This window comes from Antechinus flavipes, chromosome 6, assembly GCF_016432865.1.
Source record: "Antechinus flavipes isolate AdamAnt ecotype Samford, QLD, Australia chromosome 6, AdamAnt_v2, whole genome shotgun sequence".
Classification (NCBI taxonomy): domain Eukaryota; kingdom Metazoa; phylum Chordata; class Mammalia; order Dasyuromorphia; family Dasyuridae; genus Antechinus; species Antechinus flavipes.
In genome coordinates this window covers 218,174,538-218,200,438 of record NC_067403.1, presented here as the reverse complement: position 1 = coordinate 218,200,438, position 25,901 = coordinate 218,174,538, and the positions used below count along the sequence as shown (strand labels likewise).

Sequence of the window (25,901 nt, the reverse complement as noted above, 5' to 3'; positions counted from 1 at the left end):
ACTAATTTGTATATTAAAGAGTTTGAAGTAATGAAGTGATTTTAGACTTGCAAATGGCACTTTCAAAAATTTATATATATATATATATATATTTTTTTTTTTTCACTTTATCCCATGTGTTTCCTTTCCTTCCCCCCCCCCCCCCCCCCGCCAAAGGCTAACATGGTTTCAACATTTCCATAAATTTGAATATATATAGAGATAGATAGATAGATAGATAGATATAAATTATATATAAGACAATTTGTGGGAGGCACAATAGTGTTGTGGAAAAAACATTGATCTACAAATCATAAGAGATTTAGGCCCTGGATAACTCAAGCTTTGTTGCATAACAAAGCTTTATTATACAATCTTAGAAATATAACTTCCCTTTTCTGGAGCTCAGCTTCATTCTCTAAATGAAGTTAGATGAGATGGTTTCTAATATTCCTTCTGACATTTGCAAGGTAATACAAAAATTTTCCAAGGCACCCAAACCAAGTGAAAAGACCACTGACATTTTATTATCAAACACATACACACAAATTAAAAGATTATCAAAAGCACAGTTTAAAAAATCAAATGTTGCTTTATTTACTGACTGAATTCACATCTCCTGAAATTCATATACAGATTGACTAAAAGCAACATTTACATTAAAAAACAAAACAAAACAGGGAGATGGGATGCAATAAGGCGGAGTCATTATCAGGGTACCACAGAATAGCAAATCACTACTAGCTATTCACAATCAATAACAACAATAAAAACATTATGTTTTGGGATCTAGGCAGGGAAGTGAATGACTGAAGTACACAGGTCACTCCCCCCTTTCCCACAATCCTCTCCTTCCCTGCCCAGATTATTTCTTTGATTGGAAAAGCCAACATGAACAATCATGTACAATGGCAAAAGAGCAGTAAACAGACAAGAGAAAATGGCTATAAAAAGGATATAGTGTTACTTGGTAGTATGCTTCCTTCATGATCCTATAGCTACTTCCTGACATTCTATCTCCTTCAATAGCAGACATTTTGTATCTGTTCAATAACAAATAAAACTTCCCATTACAATGTTTCTTTTCTTTTTTTCTTCTTTTTTTTTCCCCAACTAAGAGTACAGCCATCAATAGTCTTATTCCATCAGCACAATTTTCTCCTGAGACAAGTTGAGGGAGGCAGAGTGTGGCAGCCATGCTAAGTGCTGTAGTGATGCCCTATGGGATCATTTCTCCTTGAATTAAAGGACACTTTTTGTTATGTATTTATTTAGTCTCAAAAGCCAGGAAAACCATACCACTGTTTAAACCCCAAGGATGTTGCCTTTGGACTTTTGAGTCAACTTAATAAGAAGGAACTCCTCCCAACACACAAATACAGTATATACTATTTTTGTAACACCTCGATTGAATGTGATAACGTGTGCTAAGCAGGGGGAGTCATAGAAGTGGGAAAAAGAATTTTCACACAATCCAGACTCTCCCTTCTGGGTGATACCATGATGTTAGTGTTTTGTGGCCTATATTTTTATGGAGAAAAAATAATGGTGGGGGACAAGGGTGTGAATGCCATTACATGTCTGTTTCAACTCTTGTAAAAATGTCAAGCTAGAGTCAACATGTAGCTAGTAGTAGTCCTGGACTACTACTAAAAACACATCCATCAGCTTCATTGATAAATAAGCATCACCAAACCAAATGATGGAGACCCTCCCCACTCCCACTCCCCAGAAGATGTCCATCACGAAATGCTTGTTAAAAAGATTTTCTCCAAAGAAAATTTTAGTCTGGGGTAGAATTGATTGAGCGATGGCAAACTTCAGAGTTTTTGGAATAAGGAGATCCCTCGAGAAGGAAGAATTAACCGTAAATACAAAGTATAATATGTCCCTTTAAAGGGACAAACGTCTTAGTATATTTATTGAAGCTTATTAAGACTTCTGGGGCACCTTATATTCTCCATGATCTCTCTTTCAAAATAAAAAGTCCACCTAACACTTTAAGTGCCTCATTTTGGAGTATTTTTTAAAAAATGTTTTCTTCCATTTGTGGTCATTTCATGCACATTCTAGCAAAACAAGAATTGGTCTTTGCGTTCCAATTCACATTGCAAAATTAGCACTTTGGAGGGGACTTTCACGGGATTTATTTTGCTTCATGAAGCTGTCAGAAACCATTTAAGCAGAATAAACTCAAACTTATATACAAGGAGGAGAAAACAACATGGTAAATGAATCATGTGCAATATATTAGCAGCATACAAGTTGGCATAAAGGAAAACCATTGGTGGCTTATTGCACTTAATACCAGGTTGGTTCTCAAGTGGCTCAATAGCCTGCATGTTAGATCTATAATGACCAGTAGCACATTTAGATTTATACAAAAAAAAAAAAAATTAACAGTCAGCCCAACTGATGGCACAATCTGAATTGGTGATTGGCAGTAGGGATGATAGTGGAAGCATTGTGAAAAGGGTGTGTGGGAAGGGTTGTCTTGGGATTTACCAGACCCAGACTTGTGATATGGAGACTTCAAAGCCTCAGTCACTGGAGGATTAACCTATGCCATTTGCCATTTCTTGGATGATAGCAAAAGTACGCTGTGTGCTGGAGGAGGTAGGTAATTAACATGGAAAATCCTAAGAGAAATTCTGTTAGAATTTTTCTGATCAAATATTTTCATAATGTCCCAGGATAGAAAAAGGTCATTCATTTAAAACTGAACACAAGCTAGGAAGTAAAGGGTCCAAATAGTACCAAACTGATCTGTTCCTCTATTTTTAATATATATAAATGATGTATGTATACACATATAGTGTTTATGTATAGATATGTACATATGTATGTGTGATTTCGGTTCAAGGACTTTAGAATCCTACTAATGTATGTAAAGTATACCTTATACTTCATTTTGGGAAGACAGACAACAAGTATATTACCGATTCATCTAACGAGACTAATGATCACTCTTCCTCCACAGACAACACAGGGCATTCATTGTTAAGTTGATCACTTCTCAAGGTCTGCAGGCTTGTGTTTGAAATATAATACAGAGTGTTTACTCGAGGACCGATACTTTCATTTCATATGTATCAAAGACATAGAAAAAAGGCACTGAGCATGGTATAGGCTTTTATAGCCATAGAAAACGGGTGTGAAGTAATTTTCAAAAGGCTTGAAATCGCTTTCACAAGTACACATTTCATAAACAGCTTATGGCCAATTGATACACATGGCTAATGCTACTGTCTGATAATATGCAAAAACGGCTCCATGAGGCAAGAGAAGCAAGGAAGGCAAGGCTTCAATAATAACAATAATAATTCTACCAACTTCATAATTTTAAAGATAGCAGATACATTACTATACATTGTCTTGATTTCTTTAAATATAAGATATTAGCTTCTGTACAACCCATTTTATCCTTGTGAGGACTCACAGAAATGCAACACAATAAAGCATGCCTGGTTCCCAGACAATAGCATTCAAGAACTGGGATGAATTAATTCTATGTAATGCTTTAGAAGTCTATCTTTGGGGGGGAAAATTATGAAATTTCCTGGAAGGCCAGCCCTCCTGGATTTTAATGGACATTTAATTGATTAAATTTAAGCACTGGGCCCAGAAAATCATGTTTCACCTGATGTAGTTTTATTTTTTGTGGTAATGTTTTGTTGTATTTGTGTGTGAATGTGTGCATTTCTTTTAAATCAACTGATTTTAGTTCTTTGAGTAAAGTGGCAAGATGTGCACACTCCGGAAGACACAGTCCTTTCCTTTTCATTTTCGCTGTTAAAATCACTTGATGGGAAGACTTAAACCAAAGTGTACAAAATGTTCTAGAGGACGGAAATTTTTGATAACATGCCGATGTACTGGAGGATGAAATACAGCCTTACCAGGAAAATTAAGTAGCAACACTCCATGATCTTCTGATAAGTGGATTCTGGACACACACTTTAACAGTTACACACAGAAATCCATAAAACAGCATGTGACAAGAGCTGGCACCGTGAAGTTACAATGGCTTTCCGACGCGGCAAAGCTTGGGACCAGTGGCTTCTATAAGAGTTTAAAAATCTTTGGGTGAACAAATAAAGAGCCAAAATGCACCTCTGGTTCCTGTCCCAAAACCAAGTCCCAGAGAAATGAGGCAAGTCAGGACACCAGGTGTCAGTTGGGTTTGTTGGCTATCCCATTATCTGTGCCAGCTCCCTTTTCCCTTCTGTGGCGATAACTTCCTTCTCCACTTGATAATCTGTCCTATTGCACAGATTCTCCTTGAGTTTGTTGAGCTCATACTCATGGAGGATTTGGATGGTGAGGAACTTTTCCCGTTTGATTCGGGCTTTCACCTCAGATGGGACGTCAGGGATCATCCAGGCCACAAAGAATTTGACAATAAAAACAATGTGCTAGAGGAAGAATTAAAAAAAGAGAGAGAACATTTCAGGATAATCAGAACAACCAAAGAACTTTAAAGACTATCTTGTCAAATAGTCTTATTTACTAAGGCCTAAAGAAATCGGACACCTTCCCAACATGTCAAAAATAACTGGAATTTGAATCCAAGACTTCAGATTCTTGACCCAATGTTATTTCTATTCTACTATCTTCTGTATTACTGGAATTGTTTTGTTATCCACATTAATATTTTTATAAGAATTTTCTACATTCAAAGAAATTAAGCTCCCCTAAGCACTCGGCTACCTACTCAATAAACCCAATCTACTAGCAACTAGAGTCAATATTAAAAGAGGTAGTACCAAAGCAAAACTGAGCCAAGAAGATTGGAGTGGACATCTCAACTCAGAAGCTACTTAGCACTGGTAAGTGATTTACAAAATAATGGAAGAACTAGACAATTCTAAGATAGTTTTTAAATGTGGGTAGTAAAAATGCCAAAGAATCACAAGAAGCTCAGAGTTGAAAGGAATCTCAAAGCCTTTATATAGGGGCCTTCTTTAAGCCATTCCCAATAGTGTTCATTCTAGCTGTGGAGGAGCTCACAATTTAACAGGGAGCTCACAATATAACGAGTTACTAAGAGAAATTTAGTAAGATATTTATGAACTGACAAAGAATAAAGTGAACAGAATGAGAAGAAAACAAGTTAAATAATAATGATGCCATCGAAAAAAATAAACAATTTTGTAAGACTTTTTAAAAACTCTGATCATAGCAGTACCAACTTGATTCCAGAAGGCTGATAATGAGATTATGGGATAATGATCTCCCATGACCTAACTCTTGCTGCTTCTGATAAAACAAGGCTTTTGTAGCCTGAGATTGGAGTCACCTTCTCAGTTCCCTATTAGGATTCCTATACCAGGTATCTTCCAGAGATTTGTGCATTTCTTATAGAATCTGCAGAGCCAAACTTACCGATTCTCCCCCCCCACCCCAGGAAAACATGATAATTGTCCTGAAATATTTGAAGCCTTGAAGGATAAGTAGGATTTAAATAGGAGGCATAGAAAGGAAAGATTGAAAATGACATTAATCTTACAAACCAGATCGTACCCCAAGAAAAACAGCCAGGATGGGAAGGTGCTTAGAAATTATGTTCTAGTTGGAACAACTAAAGGAGTAGGGTAGAGTAGGGTGTGAAGCCTGAAGAAAGGCTAGACAGACAGAGAATCATCTTTTAATTTTTTTTTCTTTTAAGGTTTCTGACCTCATAGCAGGGTTTGAAAACATCTGTAATGTGCACTTAAACATATGTGTGTACATATTTTAGAGAGAGAGAGAGAAGGAGACAGAGGGAGAAGGGGAGGAGACAAAAAATGGAAATAATAAGTAGGAGGGGTAGAAAGACAAAAGGCAGCACAAAACAATGTTGCTATTGGAGAAAACAGGGAGAGGGCTAGTAGTAGCATAGATAGCATGCTATCAGACTGGCTACATTAAATAGTTTGACACACTGTTTTCTGGCTGGGCTTAATACATTATCTAGAACATGGTTTGAGAAATTAAAACTAAGCCATTTGGAGAGAATGGGAAACTGGTTGAGTGAAGAATTATGCCTCTTCTCACTTTTGCTTATGGCAGCCCATGGTTGGAATAGACCAATGGTGTTAAAACTCAAATAAAAATGAGGATCAGTAATCCATACACATAAGAATCCCTGCAGGTTTCATATAGACTTAGTTTTAAAATATAGTATCTACTTTTACTTAATTTTTATTTACTTTGTTAAATATTTCTCAACTACATATTTTTAATTTATTTTTTTCCACTACATTGTAATTTGATTCAGGAAGCATTCAGATTGTCATGGGCTGCAGGCTGTGCATCGAATACAACTGGGGTAGATGACACAAGGAATAACAAAGGAGCAAAAGCTCATCAACTGAGACTCCAGAATTCCCTGAGTCCAAATGAAAATTCCAGCAAGTTTCTAATTTTAGATAAAAGAAGGAAATATCCCTCTTCAGTGAAGACTAAAGTTCCTTATAGTGCCTTAGTGGAGTGTGGGAATTTCCCTTCCTCACACCAGACCAAAGTCAGCTTGACTGTAATTTCTACCATAAAAAAGACAGTCCCAACTTCAAAATGGAAAAAGAACTGACTTACAAGATAATGAGAAAGGCTGGACAACTACATTTCAGCAACATGATATAGAGAAGACTCCTAAATTGAATAAGAGACCGTACTAGATGCCTTCCAATGTTTCTTCCAATTACAGAAAGAACAATATGTGAGGGTATACCAGTTTGGGTTTTTGCTCAGATATGGTTTAAACTAAATAACTCTGGCTTCTCCTCCAATTCTGAGATGATTCTCTGTCTAGCCTTTCTTCAAGCTTCACCCCCTATTCTACCCCGCTCCTTTAGTTGTTCCAACGAGAAGATAATTTCTAAGCCCCTTCACATCCTGGCTGTTCTTCTTGAGATATGATCTGTTTGTAGGACTCAAGTCATTTTCAATCTTTCTTTTCTATGCCTCCTATTTAAATTCTACTTATCCTTCAAGGCTAGCTAAGACCCACATCTACCCATGAAGTCTTCCTTGTCTACTCACAAAAACCATAGAATCAGAGTTGCAAAGTACCTTAGAGGCCATCTGGTTCAACCCACATTTGATTAAGAATTCCCTCTCCAACATTCCTAGTTAGTGGTCATTCTGCTTCCCACAGGAAGACTTCTAGTGATGGTGAACTCATTATCTTCCCCAGATAACTCATTCCATATGTGGATAGTTCAGCTATTAAAAAAATTTACAACTAGACTCAATCTATTCTTCAGTTATTTCTATCCAATACTCCTAATCCTGTCCTTGGGGGACGATTAGGACAAGTTTATCTCCTTATCTCCATAATAACGCTTCAAATATTTCAGAACAACTATCATGTTTTCCTGAGGCAAGAACTAGATGTTCTACTTTTGTATTTTGCACAATAACAATGAGCACCCTGCAGTAGAGTAATAATTTTTTAGTGCATTAGAGATTTCCTAGATAACTTTTTTCTTGATACCAATTTCTTTCTTGAGTACAATTCTTATTTCAGAAACATAGAAAAAAATGCCCGGTATCTCATAAATATCAGAAGAAGATTGAAAAGTAATATCTTATTATCAGAGAGAGCAACACAAGGATGGGTTAGATAACAAGGAAGGACTTACTTCCATAATGATGATGAAGGCCATCTTGGCAGCAAGAATGTGCCAGAATTGCATGGTGTGCAAGTATTTCTTTTCATGGTCAGGAGGATAGCGATAATCTCTATACCTATATTGGGAAAAGGAACACAGTCAGAAGCTGCAGGTTTTCCTTTTTATCAGGAAGTGACAGATGGTATGCATATGAAGCATTTGTAGGAACCTGTATGATTGGAAGGGATTTCGGTATCCTCATCCAATTCTCTCTTTTTACAAATTAGGAAACTTAGAAAGTCCAAAGGGATGTAGGGGCTTCCTCGGGGTCAAGAAAGCAATAAGCAGCAGGGGAAGGTCTTGAAATCTGGTCCCTTGAAATATAGAGATATTATCACTGTATCACAATGTTTAGCCATGTTATACAGTACTTAGCATAGTGGCTGGTATGTAGTAGGTGCTTAATAAATTCTTATTTTTCTTATCTTAGAAAAGAATGGTTTTTCTTGTTTTTCATCTGTTTTTCAATCACGTCTGATCTATCATGAGCCCATTTGGGGATATCTTGACAAAGACAATGGAGTGGTTTACCATTCCCTTCTCCAGATCATTTTGCAGTTGAGGAAACTGAGGTAAGCAGGGTTAAGGATTTGCCAAGGATCACACAGCTAGCAAGTATCTGAGGCCAGATTTGAATTCATGGAGATGAGTCTTCCTGATTCCAATTTAAGAGTTCTATCTATTGAACTTCCTAGCTACCCTCAGATGAGGAGGATAATACCTCTATTCCCTACCTTATAGGGTTATTGTGGGGCTCAAATAGGATAATGTATAGAATATGCTTTGCAAACCTTAAAGCACTATCAATCCCAGTTTTTAATTTATTTAGTATAATAGATGGAGTACTAGCCATGGAGTAAAGAAGTTATATCCTGTCTCTGACAATCTCTTAATTTCTCACTGTCTCATTCAACTCTCTAAGAATATGAGCAAATTTGCTTCTCTATTGGGAATTCCTTTACTCATCCTGGGATTCCAAATCAAAAATTCTCTCATGTACATTAAACCCCAGATTCAGATCAAAAATAAAAGTCAGCATCACCATTATCATTATTAGAATCATAATTATTTTTAGGGATCCTTTTTCTTGTGATTTTTGATATTCAGAAGACTCATAGCCAAAGATGAGAGGAGATTCTGGCACTTGTTTTATCCTACTTTTCTAGTTGATGGAGAAACACTCTAAATTTCACAGGTTATAGGATCATTCCAGGTAAACCGCTATTTAGTCATGGTCTAGACTTTTGGACTCCCAGGAAAGGTCTAAGATACTGATGTCAGGAAAGACTCATAACAAGTAAGAGGATTAAACCAGATACCTGCAAGTGGTGAATGAGCCTGTGCTCCCCGCAGGTACAGTAGTATTTGGAAAGTCAGAAATCTGGAACACGGAAAGGCTGTTGTTGATGTATCCAGACATGGGGGAATTGTTGTCAGTTGAGTAGGCATAATAGTAAACCAGCCGGGGAATCATGTCTGAGGTGAAGGCAACAATGAAGGCCTGAAACCAGTGAGGAAAAACAAGTGAGTAGTGAAAGCACCGTTGATCTCATCAGTCATATAGATACCTTTACAAACAAAGTAAAAATATACTAGAAGAGTGCATTAACACTGTAACTACAACAGCTCTTGTTTATATTGCTCTGAAAAGTCCACCTTCCTTACTGTCATCATGGAAATCCAAAAATATCGTGTTATCCTTATCCCTTAACACCAGTGTTATGAAAGGGCCTATTGAGATTAGGTATAGTCATTTCTACTGATCATTCTTGTTGGTCAGAGGTGGAGTCTGTATATGTTTCAAGGGATAGATTGGAGGTCATATTGTAGCAGGGGTCCTCAAACTATTGCCCGCGGGCCAGATGCAGCAGCTGAGGACATTTATCCCCCTCACCCAGGGCTATGAAGTTTCTTTATTTAAAAGCCCACAAAACAAAGTTTTTGTTTTTACTATAGTCCGGCCCTCCAACAATCTGAGGGACAGTGAACTGGCCCCTATTTAAAAAGTTTGAGGACCCCTGTTACAGAATCTATTTCCCCCAGTGATGGACAAGGCTGAATGAAAAGGTAAAAAGGCACATAGGAACACTCATTCCACATTTCATCACACTTAGGAAGAAAGCAGATAGGGCAGTGGAAAGAGAATCTCAGTTCAAATATAGTCTTATTAGTTGCTTGAATGTAGACAAGTGCCTTAACCTTTACCTGCCTCAATATCCTTATCTGTAAAATGATAATCAAAATAATATATTGGTTGAACTGAGGTTTGAATTAATCTCCCCTATTTTTACTGCTGGTTAGCTCTCACTATTATGTTTTCTCCTTAAGTGGAGCCTAAATCTGCAACTGCAACTTCCATACTTTCTTTTTCCCTTTGATAGACAAAAATTTAAAATTTGGTGCTGGGTTCCATACATTACAAGTCTTCTCCTAAAAGCTCTAGAATGCTAGAACCAGGAAAAAAAATCAACATCAGAATGAGATATTGCTCTTTAGGTCCAGAAGGAAGAATCAAATGTACAGAGTTGATTTGCTAAAGTCATATCCTCAGGAAACAAACTTCCCACCCAGAAAATCAATCACTTAGTTTAAAATAGTCAACTTACATTAGTAACAACGGACAAAACAGCCATGCCATTGAGAATTTCTTGCCACACTCCAATGCTGTGGGCCTTGGCAGCCACAGGCCTCCTGTACTGGGTGGTCAGTTTCCAAGAGTCAACTCGGATTTCCAAAATGTTGTTCATAAGGGCAAGAAGAGGAGCCAAAGGAAAGGAGGCCACAAAGAGTGTGATGAAGCCAAACTGGATGACTGTATAGAAAGAATCAGAAGCGCCAACTTCAGTTCACAACCATTTTAAGTGTCTGTTGTATGCAATCCACTATGCCAGTTGCAAAGTTGCAAAGACATAAACAACTGCATTCTCTTCATTACAGGGGTAAAAACTAGCCATGTAATAGGAAGGTATAGTCTTTCAAAATTCAAGGTTGGGAATGAAACTCCCACAATCCCTCTCTGCCAGTATGGATGGTCTATGAGCCATAGATTTACCAAAGTCCTTTAATAATGTTACTTATGATTTTAGCCTGAACTGCATCAGGAATTCTATAAAGTGTGTGCCTGGTGTTTAAATTAGCCCTTCCTTGTAATTGTCCCAAATTTGCCTCGTGAGATCTAGATCTAGAACTGGAAGAACTCCAGCTTCTTCATGTTATAGATCAGGAAACTGAGATCCGGGGAAGCTAAATGATTTCTCAAAGTCACCCAAATAATAAATGGCTAAGCCAGGATTCAAATCCAGATTTTCAGTCTCTGGATTAGCATTTTTTCATAATATCATGTGATAAAATGAGAGGGCTAGTCTAGATCTTCTGTAAGGATACTTCCATCACAGATTTCTTGATCTTACCATCTATGATCCTTTAAAACTTTATGAAAAGTCCCTAGTGTCCCCAGAATCAGTAAAGCAAGCTTTTGTCCAACCAATCCCTTCTTGTGATGATTTGATAGACCATGGCCCTTTCTAATCCTCATCTTCTCATTCTGAGTGTTTTCACTAGCTGTTCCCCTATGCCTGGAACGCTTTCCTTCCTTCTCTCTTCCTCCTAGCTTCCCTGGCTTCCTTCAAATTTCAGCTGAAGCCCTGTCTTCTACAAGAAGCCTTTCTCAGTTTTCTTTGATGCTACTTCATTTCCAGTGGGATTATCCCTGACCAATCCTATATAAATCTTGTTTTTACATAGATGCTTGCATGTAGTTTTCCCTATTTAGCCAAAAGATCTTTGAGGCTACAGACTATCTTTTCTTCTCTTTATATCCTCAGCATTTAGCATAATGGTTGGCACATAGTAGGTACTTAGTAAATGCTAGCTAATTAATAAATATGCTAGTTAATTGATTATATATACTAACAATTGAGTATTCTGTACTTGACTATTCCCTTTGGCTCCCTCTGCTGGCAGAGTCTGAGAGTCAACAAATTCAATACAGATCAATAGGTGTAAGTATAGTGGCAAATAACTTCCTATTTCTTTACAGTTTAGGGATTAATGTCTTTAAATTGTTTTTTTTTTCTTTTTTGTCTCTTTAAACTATTAGACTTCACTTCTTAACATGTGCCATGTTACAAGTCAGTAACAAGTCCAATGCTTAGCAGAGTGCTCAGCATAACAGTGGGTTCTTAATATTTATTGATTAACCATAACTGTCATCCATTAATAAATACTACCTTCCTCTCTGACGAACAAGTTCTTCAATAAGAAAGCTAAAAAGAACTTACCCATTTCTAAGTACTCATAGAACAGCCCCAGGGGCCCAAAACTCTGAAGAGCATGATCCTGCTCCCATCGGCTGTACAATTTCTCAGAGTTAGTCCTTGCTCTCCGGCGTCGCCACCAGTTCCAAACCCAACTGTGAGAAGAGGGAGAAGGGATGGATTGGAATAAAACAAAGTAGTAATTAGAGCTTAAAGGAACCATGTGCGTAACAGTCCAATAGTCTCTTTGGAAATGGATGGGGAAAGTAAAACCCGGGAAGTACAACTGACTTGTTCCAGCTTCATGTAATAGATAGAATGCTTTCTTTGGGGTCAAGAATACCTGGGTTCCGGTCCTACTTCCAACACTTACTAGTCATGTGAGTATGGGCAAATCCCAACCTTTTGAACACTGGTTTCCTCATTATTTGAATGATAACAACACAGAGTGGTCTACCTCAAAAGGCTCAAATTAGATTCAAATGAGATCATGCATGTAAAGGACTTTTCAGATTTCACATTGCTATAAAAGAGCCAGTTAATACCAGTAGCAGTAGCCAGCAGCAGATTCAGAGTTAGAACTTTATGATGTCACCTTAGCAGCAGATCTCCATGGAGTAACTCAGGATTCTCTACTTGGTTCTGAGTGGTTTAACATTTTGATTCATAATTTGGATATAGGAATGGATGCCATACTTATCACCTCTCCAAGGGGCACAAATCTGGAAGGATAGTTAATTTAAGCACTGGATGACAAAGTCAGAATCCAAAAAACGATCTTGACAAGCCACAGCACAAAGCTGAATCTCATAGGTTGAAATTCACTAGTTGATAACTGTAAGCTCATACTTGGATGCAAAAAAAAAAAAACCAATCCAAAGTGAGACAGACGGTTAGACGGTTCTTTGCATGAAAAATCTTTTAGAGTTTTAATGGACCGCAAACTCAATATGAATCAGTAGTCTGAAGTTGCAGCCAGAAATGCTTAATCCAAGCTTAGACTACATTAAGAGCATCGCAGCTTGCAGAAATGAGGAGATAAAGGTTCTGTGGCACCTTGGCCTGCTAAGATGAGCTTGGGATATTATGTCCTGTTTAGGATAGATGCTGAAAAGCATCCAGAGGAAGGCAATTTGAGTGGAGGGAGGCTTTGAGTCCATTTTTTTCTCTTTTCGGGGAGGCAATAGGGGGTTAAGTGACTTGCCCAAAGTCAAACAGTTGAGGACATATTCAAACATATGCAAATATTCATACACACACATACAGTTTTAAATTTTGCCTTCATTATGGCACAACAGCTCTAGGAAGCAGGTATTATACTAATTTCATAGAGAAGGAAATTGAACTCCAAGAGATATAGGAACTTTCCCCGTAATCACACAATTAATAGGTGGCATAGGTAGGATTCAAACTCATGTGTTCCTACTCCAAGCTATTGATATAAACTACTTTAACGATGTCAACATCAGCTTTTAACATTATAATTTCCTCTTTTTTATCTAATTCTTAGTTGTGAATAAAATGCAACATTTTTCCCCCACTGGTTCTTCTTTCACATCATTTCTTCTACACTTCTAGAGAAAAAAAAGATAAATGGCTTTATAAAGACTCTCTAGCCAATGGTTTTACAATCTTTACTGATGTAGCAGAGATCAGCAGTCTTTCTCTCGCTCAGTGGGATCATCTAATAAGAGACAGTCAAATCCTCTTTCCTCCCATATCACTCAGTCTAACAGAGCCACACTTGGCCAAGCCCGTGTTACTTTACTGAATTAGGGACAATTTGGTTTTCAGATAAGGTTTTTACTGGTTCAAATCTTTGCTGTGGAAGTAAGACTGTCATTATTCTCAAAGGAATCTACATGTTTTGGCCCTCTAAATGAATTAGGGAGCTTTCCTTATGACCTTAAAGCTCTGTGTAAATGTTATATGGTTATTATTAGGTAGGGAACTCCAAAGCAATACGTACGGCAGAATGGCTTCCTGGATGTTGCCCCAAATCTGCTTTCCAGCCATGATGATCGTAAGCTGCGTTGTCAGTTCTATAAGGCAGCCTGCTGGATCACACTGGACAGAGGCAAAAGAAAGAAGGGGCAAAGAAACAATGAGAAGTACATTTTCTAATCTTTTTCCCCAAGAAAAGAAACAAGCGCCCCAACCAACCATGAACTATATATGTATGTATATGTATGTATGTATATGTAAAACTTATCATTTTAAGGGCTAGAGAAGGGTGGGGGATGTCTGTCAGATGTCTTCTAAGACATGACTGACCAATATAATTTAACAAAAATTTATTGAAGAGCTATTGTATATAAGGCACTGTGCTAGGGACATCTTTTAAAATGACATAGTCTTTATCTTCAAAGAATTCATGCTGTAACAAGGAAAGTACACATGCATTAGGTACCAAAAGGCAAAGTGAAAAACAAAACAAAACAAAACTACAAAGTGGGAACTTGAAATTCCCTAGGAAAACTTGAGGAGAGAAGAATTATGTAAGTTCTCAGAGGCCAAGGAGCTCACCACAGTGCTGATCACATATTAGGCAGTTAATAAAATACCAATGACCCAAAAGGAATCTTTCTATGAAGAAAAGACCTACCTCTTCATTCCTCCATTTGCTGAACATGTATGTGTAGGCTCCTGGATAACCCACAAATTTCCCTTTAAAGAACGCCACATAAAAACATGACGAGTAATAGTTGACGAACTGAAACAGGAACATTTTCATGGTAAGCCTGTTCTCATATTCCAGGTGCGTTCGAGGAATTTCTGAAGGGTCAAAAACACAGAATGTTAATGCTGAAGATTGTTTTGCATCTCCCCAAGAACCAGTATTCACTTGGGTAACTGGACACATGACTATGGCTAAGATCTAACCAGCCTTCAGGGAATAGTGACATAAGAACTGCTGCTAGAGTCAAAGGACCCAGATCCAAACCTTATCTGTGATCTGAAAAACCTATATGGCCTTAAGTTAAATCCAGCATGAAAGATTCCCCATGGACACCTTCCATGGATCCATTTCCTCATCCATAAAATGAAGAAATCAGATGAGATTGTTTCTGAGGTCCCTTCTAACTACCCACCTATACCTTTCTTACATTATGTTTTTGCTGTCCTCTGTAAAGCTGGATTACCTAAACACTTCCTCATAAAGTTTGTGCCTAAATTAGCTAATCTGTTACTCTGGTCTATTATTGCTTAAATATGCACATAGTTGCTTTAGACTTCAAGAAATAAGCTTTTTGGAGGAGGAAAAGGAGGACAAAAAGGAAGAAAAGACATGAAAACTGAACCCTTTTCTTAGAATCTTATAAATACAATATTTATTTACGAATGAGCGATCATATACCTGAAAAAGTTGTACAACTAGAGTTTTCATCAACTTGTCTACTACAGTCAATGCTGTCTACCATTGTCAGAGCATCCTGGAGAAGTCCCTAGAATTCTAGGTTTCCTTTAAACAGTTTCCAAAAATCAATGGAATAGGTTAGGTTCAAAGGACAAAACAGCCAATAACTTTAATAATCTAGTGTTTGACAAACCCAAAGACCCCAGTTTTGGGGATAAGAACACATTATTTGACAAAAATTGCTGAGAAAATTGGAAATTAGTATGGCAGAAACTAGGCACTGACCCACACTTAACATTGTACACCAAGATAAGGTCAAAATGGGTTCATGACCTAGGCATAAAGAATGAGATTATAAATAAAGTGGAAGAGCATAAGATAGTTTACCTCTCAGACCTGTGGAAGAGGAAGGAATTTATGACCAAAGAAAAACTAGAGATCACTATTGACTACAAAATAGAAAATTTTGATTATATCAAATGGAAAAGTTTTTGTATAAACAAAACTAATGCAGACAAGATTAGAAGGGAAGCAATAAACTGGGAAAACATTTTTACACTCAAAGGTTCTGATAAAGGCCTCATTTCCAAATATATATAGAGAATTGACTCTAATTTATAAGAAATCAACCCATTCTCCGATTGATAAATGGTCAAAGGATATGAACAGACAATTCTCAGATGAAGAAATTAAAACTATTTGTAGCCAAATGAAAATATGCTGCAAATCATTATTAATCAGAGAAATGCAAATTAAGACAACTTTGAGATACCACTACACACCTGTCAGATTGGCTAGAATGACAGGGAAAGATAATGCGGAATGTTGGAGGGGATGTGGGAAAACAGGGACACTAATACATTGTTGGTGGAATCGTGAATACATCCAGCCATTCTGGAGAGCAATTTGGAACTGTGCTCAAAAAGTTATCAAACTGTGCATACCCTTTGATCCAGCAGTGTTTCTACTGGGCTTATACCCCAAAGAGATACTAAAGAAGGGAAAGGGACCTGTATGTGACAAAATGTTTGTGGCAGCGCTGTTTGTAATGGCTAGAAGCTGGAAAATGAATGGATGCCCATCAACTGGAGAATGGTTGAGTAAATTGTGGTATATGAATGTTATGGAATATTATTGTTCTGTAAGAAATGACCAGCAGGATGAATACAGAGAAGACTGGCGAGACTTACATGAACTGATGCTAAGTGAAATGAGCAGAACCAGGAGATCATTATATACCTCAACAATGATACTGTATGAAGATGTACTCTGATGGAAGTGGATTTCTTCGATAAATAGATCTAACTCAGTTTCAATTGATCAAGGATGGACAGAAGCAGCTACACCCAAAGAAAAAACACTGGGAAATGAATATAAACTGCTTGCATTTTTGTTTTTCTTCCCGGGTTATTTCTACCTTCTGAATCCAATTTTCCCTGTGCAACAAGAGAACTGTTCGGTTCTGCACATATATATTGTATCTAGGATATACTGTAACCTATTTAATATGTAAAGGACTGCTTGCCATCTGGGGAAGAGGGTGGAGGGAAGAAGGGGAAAAATCGGAACAGAAGTGAGTGCAGGGAAAAAATTACCCTGGCATGGGTTCTGTCAATAAAAAGTTATTAAAAAAAATAAAATAAAAAATAAATAAACAGTTTCCAATAGAAGTCTGTCAGTGTAAAGGAGAATGAAAGATCTTTGCTACTCTTGGCCTTCGTTCTTTAAGAGCTTCCAAATACACTTCAACAACAATACTATATGAGGATCAATTCTCATGTACATGGCTCTCTTCAACAATGAGGATCCAATTCACTCCCAATTGATCAATAATGAACAGAACCAGCTACACCCAGAGAAAGAACACTGAGAAATGAGTGTGGACCACAACATAGCATTTACACTCTCTGTTATTGTTTGCTTGCATTTTTGTTCAGGTTATCTTTACCTTCTTTCTAAATTCGATTTTTCTTGTGCAGAAAGATAATTGTATAAATATGTATACATATATTGTATTTAACAGATACTTTAACATATTTAATATGTATTAGACTACCTGATATCTAGGGGAGGGGGTGGGCGGAAGGAGGGGAAAAGTTGGAACAGAAGGTTTTGCAATGGTCAATGCTGAAAAATTACCCATACATATTGTTTTGTCAATAAAAAGCTATAATAATTAAAAAAAAGACTTGCATTTCCTATAAAGAGAGTAGAAGTACTCTCCTATGATCCTTTGGAAGGCCCTTTTTTATCATAGAGCCCTTTAGAAGGCTGATGAAGACTACAGACCTCTTCTCAGCAGAGTTTTTAATCATAAAATAACATACGTAGTTTCATAAAATAAATGAATTACATGGATATGTAGTAATTAAGGTTTTTTTTAAGCACACTTTCACAATTTCTACTTAAAAATCCTGCTCTCTGCATTAATTGATGTTTCTCTTATCGTCTGCAGACTGCTGTCTCCTTTCTAGAGGCTCCTGAATTTTATAAATACATATCATTTTCCTCCTTACTCACTCACTCTCTCATTATAGATATACCTACATGTAGACTTATGTATGTGTGTAAAATGGAAATTCATGTTCTGAAAAAAAAAAATGCAATGAAATTTCCATTTCCAGTGAAAATACCTCAAAGCTAAAAAAGTTATATTCTTTTCTCAACACAAGAGGGAGCCAAAGCCCCAGACAAGCAGTGGCCATAGTTTTGTTCTATTAATTTCCTCCAGCAGAAGCTAACTTTATAAGGTCAATGTCTTTTTACAGACTCTGAATTAATGCTTCCCTTTTACATAAAGGCATATACAATAATGTGCTCTAGTGGTGATCCTCCTGATTTTAGTGCAATTTAACTGCATTTCAATTAGAAGATGACAAAATGAATTTATTTAAGTGCATCTCATTTAAACAAGCTGCATGTAGGGCTGATTATTGTTATTTTTTTTTAAGTAGTTGATTTGCTCCGATTGTCCTTTTATTGGATGACAGAGCATGAGAGCTGGAATAAGAAAATAAAACCTTTCCTGTTGAGAGAACAATGGAGCAGAAGAGATTTGAACTTTGGGGACTCTTGCTATTTAATTGGGTTGGTGTTGCTACACCACCAAGTGTGTAATATATAACTCATCGTTTACTTATCCTCAGAGAGTCTTAGAGGGAATGGCTTGAGGGAAGGAGTAATATGGGCAAAGAGTCATTGATTTCTAGCTGAAAGGAATTTCAAAGGTCACCCAGTCCAAAGCCCTCGCTTTAGCGATGAGACAACAAGCCCACAGTAAAGTGACAAAATTGAGATTAGAATCCAGCAGTCCAAAGTGAGGTAATCTAGAATATTTGCTTCTTTCTGACTCATTTGTCAAATAAGTAGGACTGTGAGCTTGGCTTAGTAGGACAACATGTAAACTACAGGATTGTCATTCTGAACATTTAGTATTGAGCATTGTAGAGGAAAGGGAGGTAGAATTGCTGGAGATCAGGGCATTTCAAACTTTTTCGAACTCGTGACCCTTTTTTGCCAGAGAAATATTTATATGACCCTGGCGAACATAGGAATATGGAAATAGATATGCAAATCAAATATTTACTAATAATAAATCATATTTTATGACCTCCATATTCAGTTATAAGATCCAATATGGGGTTGTGAACCAGTTTAAGAAAGTAGGGAGAAGTCATGAGAGCTGCTATAGTTAGTGAGGTAGCAAAACAGGTATTGTGTTAAGTCTCAAATTAGCAAGATCTGAGTTCAAATCTAATAGAAACTTATGAGCTGGGTGGCCCTAAGAAATCACTTGACTTCTGTCTACTTTACCTGTAAAATGGGGATAACATTAATACCTACTTCCCAGAATTAGTGGGGATCAAATGAGATGATATTTGTAAAGGGCTTAATAGTTCCTGACCCTTAATAGAAACTTAATAAATGCTTAGTCTTTTTCCTTTCCCTCCCACCTTTTGTTTAGGGGAGTTAGAATTGCCTCTTCTGGTTTCTTCTATCTTTTAGGACAAAAGGACTTCTAAGGTACCTCATTAAATGTAATACCTTGCTCCTCCCTCTTTTCTTCTAAATGAGACAATCAAAATCATAAAGCTTTTATGGGGGGAACAATATGATTTACTTAACCCTCAACCAATTCTTAACCAGGGGCTAAAATGAATTGGGCCAATAATGCAGTAAGTTCAGGGGAGATTTACTTGTTTCTAGCTCACCTTTCTATTCTTTATTCTCCTTTCTGAGAAATCCTTATTTATTAGAAAACTACTTCTTTGGGTTAACACTGTTTTTGGTATCCAGATCATAGGATGACTTCAGAGACAAAACAGCACTACACAGGAAGGGTTTAACCACTAAACTTGGGCATTTAGGGATCTAAGACATTTAGGTTGACAGATGGAAAGAGCTACTTAGGGCAACTCTTGCATTTATACAACAGTTAACAGTAGTTGTGATCTGTCCAATGACTCACATATGGTTTGAGTGGCAGAGTGGCAAGACTCTGAGTCCTGGCATTCAGACCAGTGCTCTTTTCCCTTCTCCATTTGGCCTCAGCCTTATGCCAAATGAAAATGTTTCTGTGCTCATATCCTAGGTTGGACTGAAGGGGAGGAGGGCAAATGGAACGGCCGGAAATTTGCTTTCATAAATATGGGTGACATCCATTGAGTATGAAAAATGTTTGCTGAAAGACACTTTGGAGAACATTGATAATAAATTCCATTAAGATTCAAAGAAATCTGGCTAGCATTTTACCTTTAAATAATTAGTTTAAAGTTAAAGGAATCTCTTAAAAATAGCAAAGGTTGAAAAGCATGGAAGAGTTGAAATCTGTACTATTTAGAGGGAATACTAACACTAAGGAGATCAGGAAGTTACTGAAGTACTGACATAGAATCCTTTCTTTCCTTTTAACTTTTCACTTTTTTTGAAGCTAGGCTATACTAGGAAGCCAATTTCCTTGAATTACTTATTATACCCTACATCATTACCATGCCATCTGCCCAAAATGATCTGGGGCTTTACCTCTAGATACCCATCTTAATTCAGAATGTCTTCACACTTTAAAATTACTATCCAGTCATTCTTCTCTCTGGCCTGCCTCACTTTCCTTTTTTGTAATGGGATATTCAATGGACTCTAAAATCCCATTTGACTCCTAACAGCCCATTCAATAATCCCCACATCAGTTTCCCAAGATGCCAGTGAACAATGAGATCATACATTTAGACCTGAAGAGACCACTAAAGATGAGTGCAGAAGGACAAAAAGGAGAGTTGCTGGTCTTGGGCTAAGAAAAAGGGGGATTATAATAATTGAACCTTTAATGCTTATCAGATGTAGGACCCTAAGCAAGTCAACCTTCTTAATTTAACCTCCTTATGCATCAGTTTCCTTATCTGTAAAAAGGAGGGGTTGGACTCAGTGACCTCTGAGGTTTCTAGAAAGATTCCTCATAGTCTGTGGTCCAATGGTCGTGGATTTTTAGGGAAAAAAAATCATGTGCTTTGATTGTAATGGAAAATCATGGTGATGTAAGACATGATATTCTTGGAGATCTCAAGAGAAACACAGGGGAGGAGAAAAAGCATAACCAAAAGAGTAATCTAAAAATGAGTAAATATTGTAATGTAATCACGAAATCATATAAAAATTATGTAAAAAATAAATTAGAAGACATCAGAACTCAGATTAAATCCAATGCTCACTCTTAATTCCAAGAAGTCTGATGATTCTTCCTGCCTTCCTCATAGTAAGGAGATGAGGGCTATAAGGCAGAAGATTGATTTTTTAGGCAGACAAGACTACATGTCCACTCCTTTGGCTTATCTGTTTTGCTTCATTAAAAAAGAAATGGCTGATAGATGGGTAGGAGCTTACTGGGAAGTGGTTGGTATGAAATAACAATAAATTTTTCGAAAAGTAATTCAGATCCAAATTTGGTGAACTGAATGGGTAATCAATTTGGATGACACATACACATTTGCATGCATGCATTCATGCACCCATCCACACTCAGAAACACATATTTTCTTTTTGGTGACCTGTGAACTGGTTGCAAAGGCAAGTCCCTCAAAGGGCCCCGATGACATTTTGGCCAATATAACCTCCCAAAACGACAAGCTGAAGTTGCAATTAATAATTACTCATTTAGATGAATGCTTTAGTATTAGGATTTTTAAAAAATTGTTTCAATGACCCCAAAGACACCTTATTTAGTTATCTGCCTCAACCACAGATCTAAAACTGGAAGAGTCCTCAGAGAACATCCAGTACAATGCCTTTACTTTACAGATGAGAAAATGAGGACCAGGGAAGATAGAAAACTTACCTAGTGCTGCAGGATGTGAATCAAGTCCTTTAATTCGAGAGTCAGTTTTTCTTTCCCCACCCACTCTACCCTACGGGAGCACAACATCAGTTGCACTTGCTTACCCATATCTGTGATCCACACGGCTATCCTCTCATACAAGAAATTCAGGATCATGATGATGACAAAGTTCAAACAGGATGCAGTGACTGAGGTGGCCAACTGGGGAGTCAGCAGACTGCTGATGGGCTGGAGGGTTTCTGTATTCTCCATGATGCTTGCAAACGCCGCGTAGACCGACAGACGGTACACAATCACCGCTATCATACTGGCTATGATCAGAGAGATCTATGGGGAGGTCAAATATGGAGAGCTTATGACCACAGACCTTGGAGCTGCATACCCAACCAAGGTGGAGACTCCCCAGACCTGTGTAGCACACTGGTCACTTCCCATTTTAATCAGCCAATTTAGCAGCCTAACATGCAAAGGGCACCAAATCTGTCTCCCCTCCTATCGACAGGATGTGAATATTAAGAAAACATCACATATATAGGTATTATTGCATCTAGCAAAATTCCAGTAGAAAATGTTTTCCAGATTTCCTAAGGTTTGTTTTAGGACTTTTGGGGACCAGTTCAGTGAATTCATGAGTGCAGAAATTTCCCAGAATAGATGCTTCTTCCTGAGCTAGCTCAAGACTGATAATTCTATTGATAATATTTATGTAACTTACACAAGAGTAGGAGCTAAAGTGACTTATCCCCAAATGACAGAGTCAGTTTGGTGTCATATACAGATCTTAAACTCCAGGCTTTCTACCCATCCTAGAGATAACAGCTATAAAAGTCTCACTTTCTAACCCTTTCTTTCACTATCAGACAAACAGAAGTTATTGCCTGTAATGGTGTGACATAGAAAAGGATTCTTGCTAGGAAAGGTATTATATATGTCCAGGGTGCCCTATTTTGTGGTTTGCATCATTTAACTTGTAATGTAACCCAAAAACTGGGAGGAATAGACTCTGCTCCTATATCAAAATATGCATGATATTACCATTTTACCAAAACTGCCTATGATAAGAATATCATAGATCTGATTAGATAAGAATTGGACATGGGAAGTAAAACATTGGTAGAACTCCACCAGTACTTCACCAAGAGAAAATCCTATTGTCCTAAAATATAGACCATGGTATACTCTCCTCCTTTGGGCTGGTAATAGTTTTAGAAGGAAATGGTCCACATTAACAATCCAATGGGGAAGGAAAGAAGTGCTAAGGGTCATAGGGAAGGGGCTTATCATGACAGGTCAAACCTGTATTAGGTATTGATTTGTTTGTTATCATCCAGGCCTTGATTTCCCCATGAAGAAAGCTCCCTTTAAGGAAACTCATTCTACCAAAGTAAATCAGCTTCTTAAGTATATCTCCAACTTAAAGTCTTAACAAGGTCCTTAATAATGAAAAGATAAGTGATCTATTTCCTAGTGTCATTCAGGTAGAATGTATGACAAGACAGGATTTGAATCTATGTCTGGATTCTACTCTGTCTCTTTCTCTTAATAACCCCCAAAATGCCTATTTAAAAGATTATTCCTTCTCACTTCCTTAAATTAATAACCAGTTGAAAGAAAAAAAAAAAAAAATATATATATATATATATATATATATATAGAGGATGGAATAGAGAAACTGATGCTATAATCAGAAGGATTAAATATTTGGATAGAATATTGTCTCTCATAGGGTGTGCTAATTCCATCCTTTGACAATAGGTGATGTAGATACAACACAACATAACTGATAGTATGCTGTTTAGAAAGGCAGAACTGGATTTAAAGATGGTCTCTGACATATACTGGCTGTGACATTCCAGGTAAGTCTGTAAGCCTCTAATTTATCTTCTAAGTCACAGAAGGATTGTGATCTGCATCAGTAGAGTTAGTTCCTCCAGTGGGAGATTCTATGGTGAAAAAAAATCATGAATCTTTTATGTATGGGAGACAATTTATCTTCCCTTCTGTGGGATAACCTTCTGTGGTTATCCCAGAATGAGCTCAAATGCAAAAGACAGACAAGAATGGGGGGCAGTTGTTCTTCCCTTAGGGGCAAGAGACACAGAAAAGCACTCATGTCTCCAGAAAAAAGTGACTAAAAATTTATGGGTAGAAAATTGAAGTCTTTTTGGTTTAAAATTTTCTCTGTTCATTTTGGAGAAGGGAGGGGAGAACAAAATTCACTAGTCACATGGGAGGAATATTAGGTAATAGGAATTATTTCTTTTCTCATAGTGCTTCCCTTATAACTCTAACTCTGGTGCACTTTGCATGAGAGGCTAAAATCAAGAAGCATGCTGTGAAACAAGGGACACCAGACTCCCAAGGAAATCCACTAGGGAGAGCAAGCCTCAGGACAAACCCCAAACAAATTGTGGTTAAAGGGATGAGGAGACAAAGAGATGCTCACCCAGAACAACACGGTAGCTCCTGAGAAACAGAACCGCAGCGCCTGACTAGTTAGGGGCAAGTAAGGCTCCAGCTCCTGTAACAGGCCAGCAAGCAGAGCAAGATTCAAAATCCACACTCCACACAGGTTTCACAGCAAGCAGCTGTCAAGGCCCCAGTAGCTGTGGGAGAGCAGGCACACCTTGGGCGAGCCCATCACCGATCATGGAAAGGCAATGCCAGGGGGAAGGCAGGGGCACTGTGGGCTGAGCTCAGTAAGCTGAACCACCTGCTCCTGCACTGCAGGATGGCAGAACACTTGTGGACACTGAGCTACAATAAAGCTCAAAAGCTCATAAGGAAACCAGATTGTAAGTGAAGGGATGGAAGGTGTATTAATGGACATCCCGGCAATTCACTTGTTTTGAAAACGGGGGAAAGGAGTCCTGCCCTTCAGTGCCTTGCCCAGTCACACAGCAATATGTGACAGGGAGATAAGATGTGAATCCACACCCCTTAACTTCAAATCAGTGATCACTGAGACTGGCATTGCTTTGCATGAGGTGCTCTGTGGAACCTTCCACCTGCACCTGTTTGGACACGTCCCATTCTTCCACACCATCTCGAAGGCTGACCATCACCACTTCCAGACCTCTACATGTAATGGGTTAGTTGGGTTAGTCCGAGGCCCCAGCTGCGAAAGGAAGCAGCCGGGTCTTACCCAAAAGAGGATTGCCATCCAGCAGAGGAATAGTTTCCCATAGAAATCTAAAGTCCACTTTCTTTCAAGTTCTATTTCCTAGAATATCAGATTAGATGGTTTAAAGAGGGCTGGAGTGGACAGCCAAACAGGCAAAGAAAATGGAAAAGAAAATACAGAGCCAGACATCCAAAATGGCAAGCTCTGACAAACCCCGAGCTTCTTGAGACGGCGCTTCGGCCTCTCTAATACGCTGACATCCCACTTGCTGATCATGGACGCGGTGTTCAAGCCGACTCTTATCATCCTTAGGCTATCTGCTGTCCAGTAGGAGAAGGTGGCCAAACCACAAGATAGCAATTCTTACTCACAGTGCAGTAGAATGGTCATTGTTTCACAAATGGCTTTCTGATATAATACTTTATCGGTTAATAATTGTTAGCAAGGTTAATGGTAACTGGGATTTTTGTTTGTTTGTTGTTTTTCTAATCATGGAGTTGTAACCAACAGACATTAGAAATTCAATGTGAGCATCATTAAAATCACTCAATCCAAAGGTACTTGTACGATTTTTTTTTTTTAAATAGAATCTCTTTAAGTATCTTCCACTATATACTGGCAGAGGACTGGTGCTATAATTTCAACAGGATTAATGGTAACTGGGGGTTTTGTTTGTTGTTTTTCTAATCATGGAGTTGTAACCAAAAGACATTAGAAATTCAATGTGAGATCCACTAAAATCACTCATCCAAAGGTACTTATAGGATTTTTTTTTAAAAAAACAAAATCTCTTTAAGTATCTTCCTGGCAGAGGACTAGTGTTATAATTTCAACTTCAACTCAGCACCTTCTCTAAACTGAACATGTAGCTAAAAAGATCTTAATTCCTGGTTAATGATATATTAGGATGATCCTTCTGTACAATAAAAAATAGTATAACAATTACAGCCTCTAGATGGGCAGTCATGGCAACTATTAGTAGTGCTGAGAATAGAACTTTGGCAGAGCAGGCAAATGGAGATTTCACACAAAGTTTGCATTAGAGAAATGATGGAAAAGTATTGATTCACTCAACTACGTATGTTGGCTTTTTCCAGTCGTAAGCACTAAGCTCATCAAAACCACTGGATTTTTACATGTTTAGGGCAACGCTGGTGTTCTGAGAAATGAAAATGAAAATGTTTTCTCTCTCTTTTTAAGG

General features: G+C 37.7%; 1 protein-coding gene across 6 annotated transcripts in view; it reads right to left on the bottom strand.

Moving 5' to 3' along the window:
- Positions 1-551: 551 nt before the first annotated feature.
- Positions 552-25,901, bottom strand: part of ANO5 (anoctamin 5) — a 144,791-nt gene continuing 119,441 nt past the window's right edge. For all 6 annotated transcript variants that reach the window (XM_051965629.1, XM_051965631.1, XM_051965634.1 and 3 more), the window contains 9 exons: positions 24,023-24,097; positions 21,681-21,903; positions 14,496-14,665; positions 13,860-13,957; positions 11,915-12,045; positions 10,241-10,446; positions 8,954-9,135; positions 7,605-7,710; positions 552-4,394 (listed from right to left, as the gene is read on the bottom strand). In XM_051965629.1, coding sequence (XP_051821589.1) covers positions 4,170-4,394; positions 7,605-7,710; positions 8,954-9,135; positions 10,241-10,446; positions 11,915-12,045; positions 13,860-13,957; positions 14,496-14,665; positions 21,681-21,903; positions 24,023-24,097 — 1,416 coding nt within the window. In that variant the 3' untranslated portion in view covers positions 552-4,169. The remainder of the gene's footprint in view (positions 4,395-7,604; positions 7,711-8,953; positions 9,136-10,240; positions 10,447-11,914; positions 12,046-13,859; positions 13,958-14,495; positions 14,666-21,680; positions 21,904-24,022; positions 24,098-25,901) is intronic.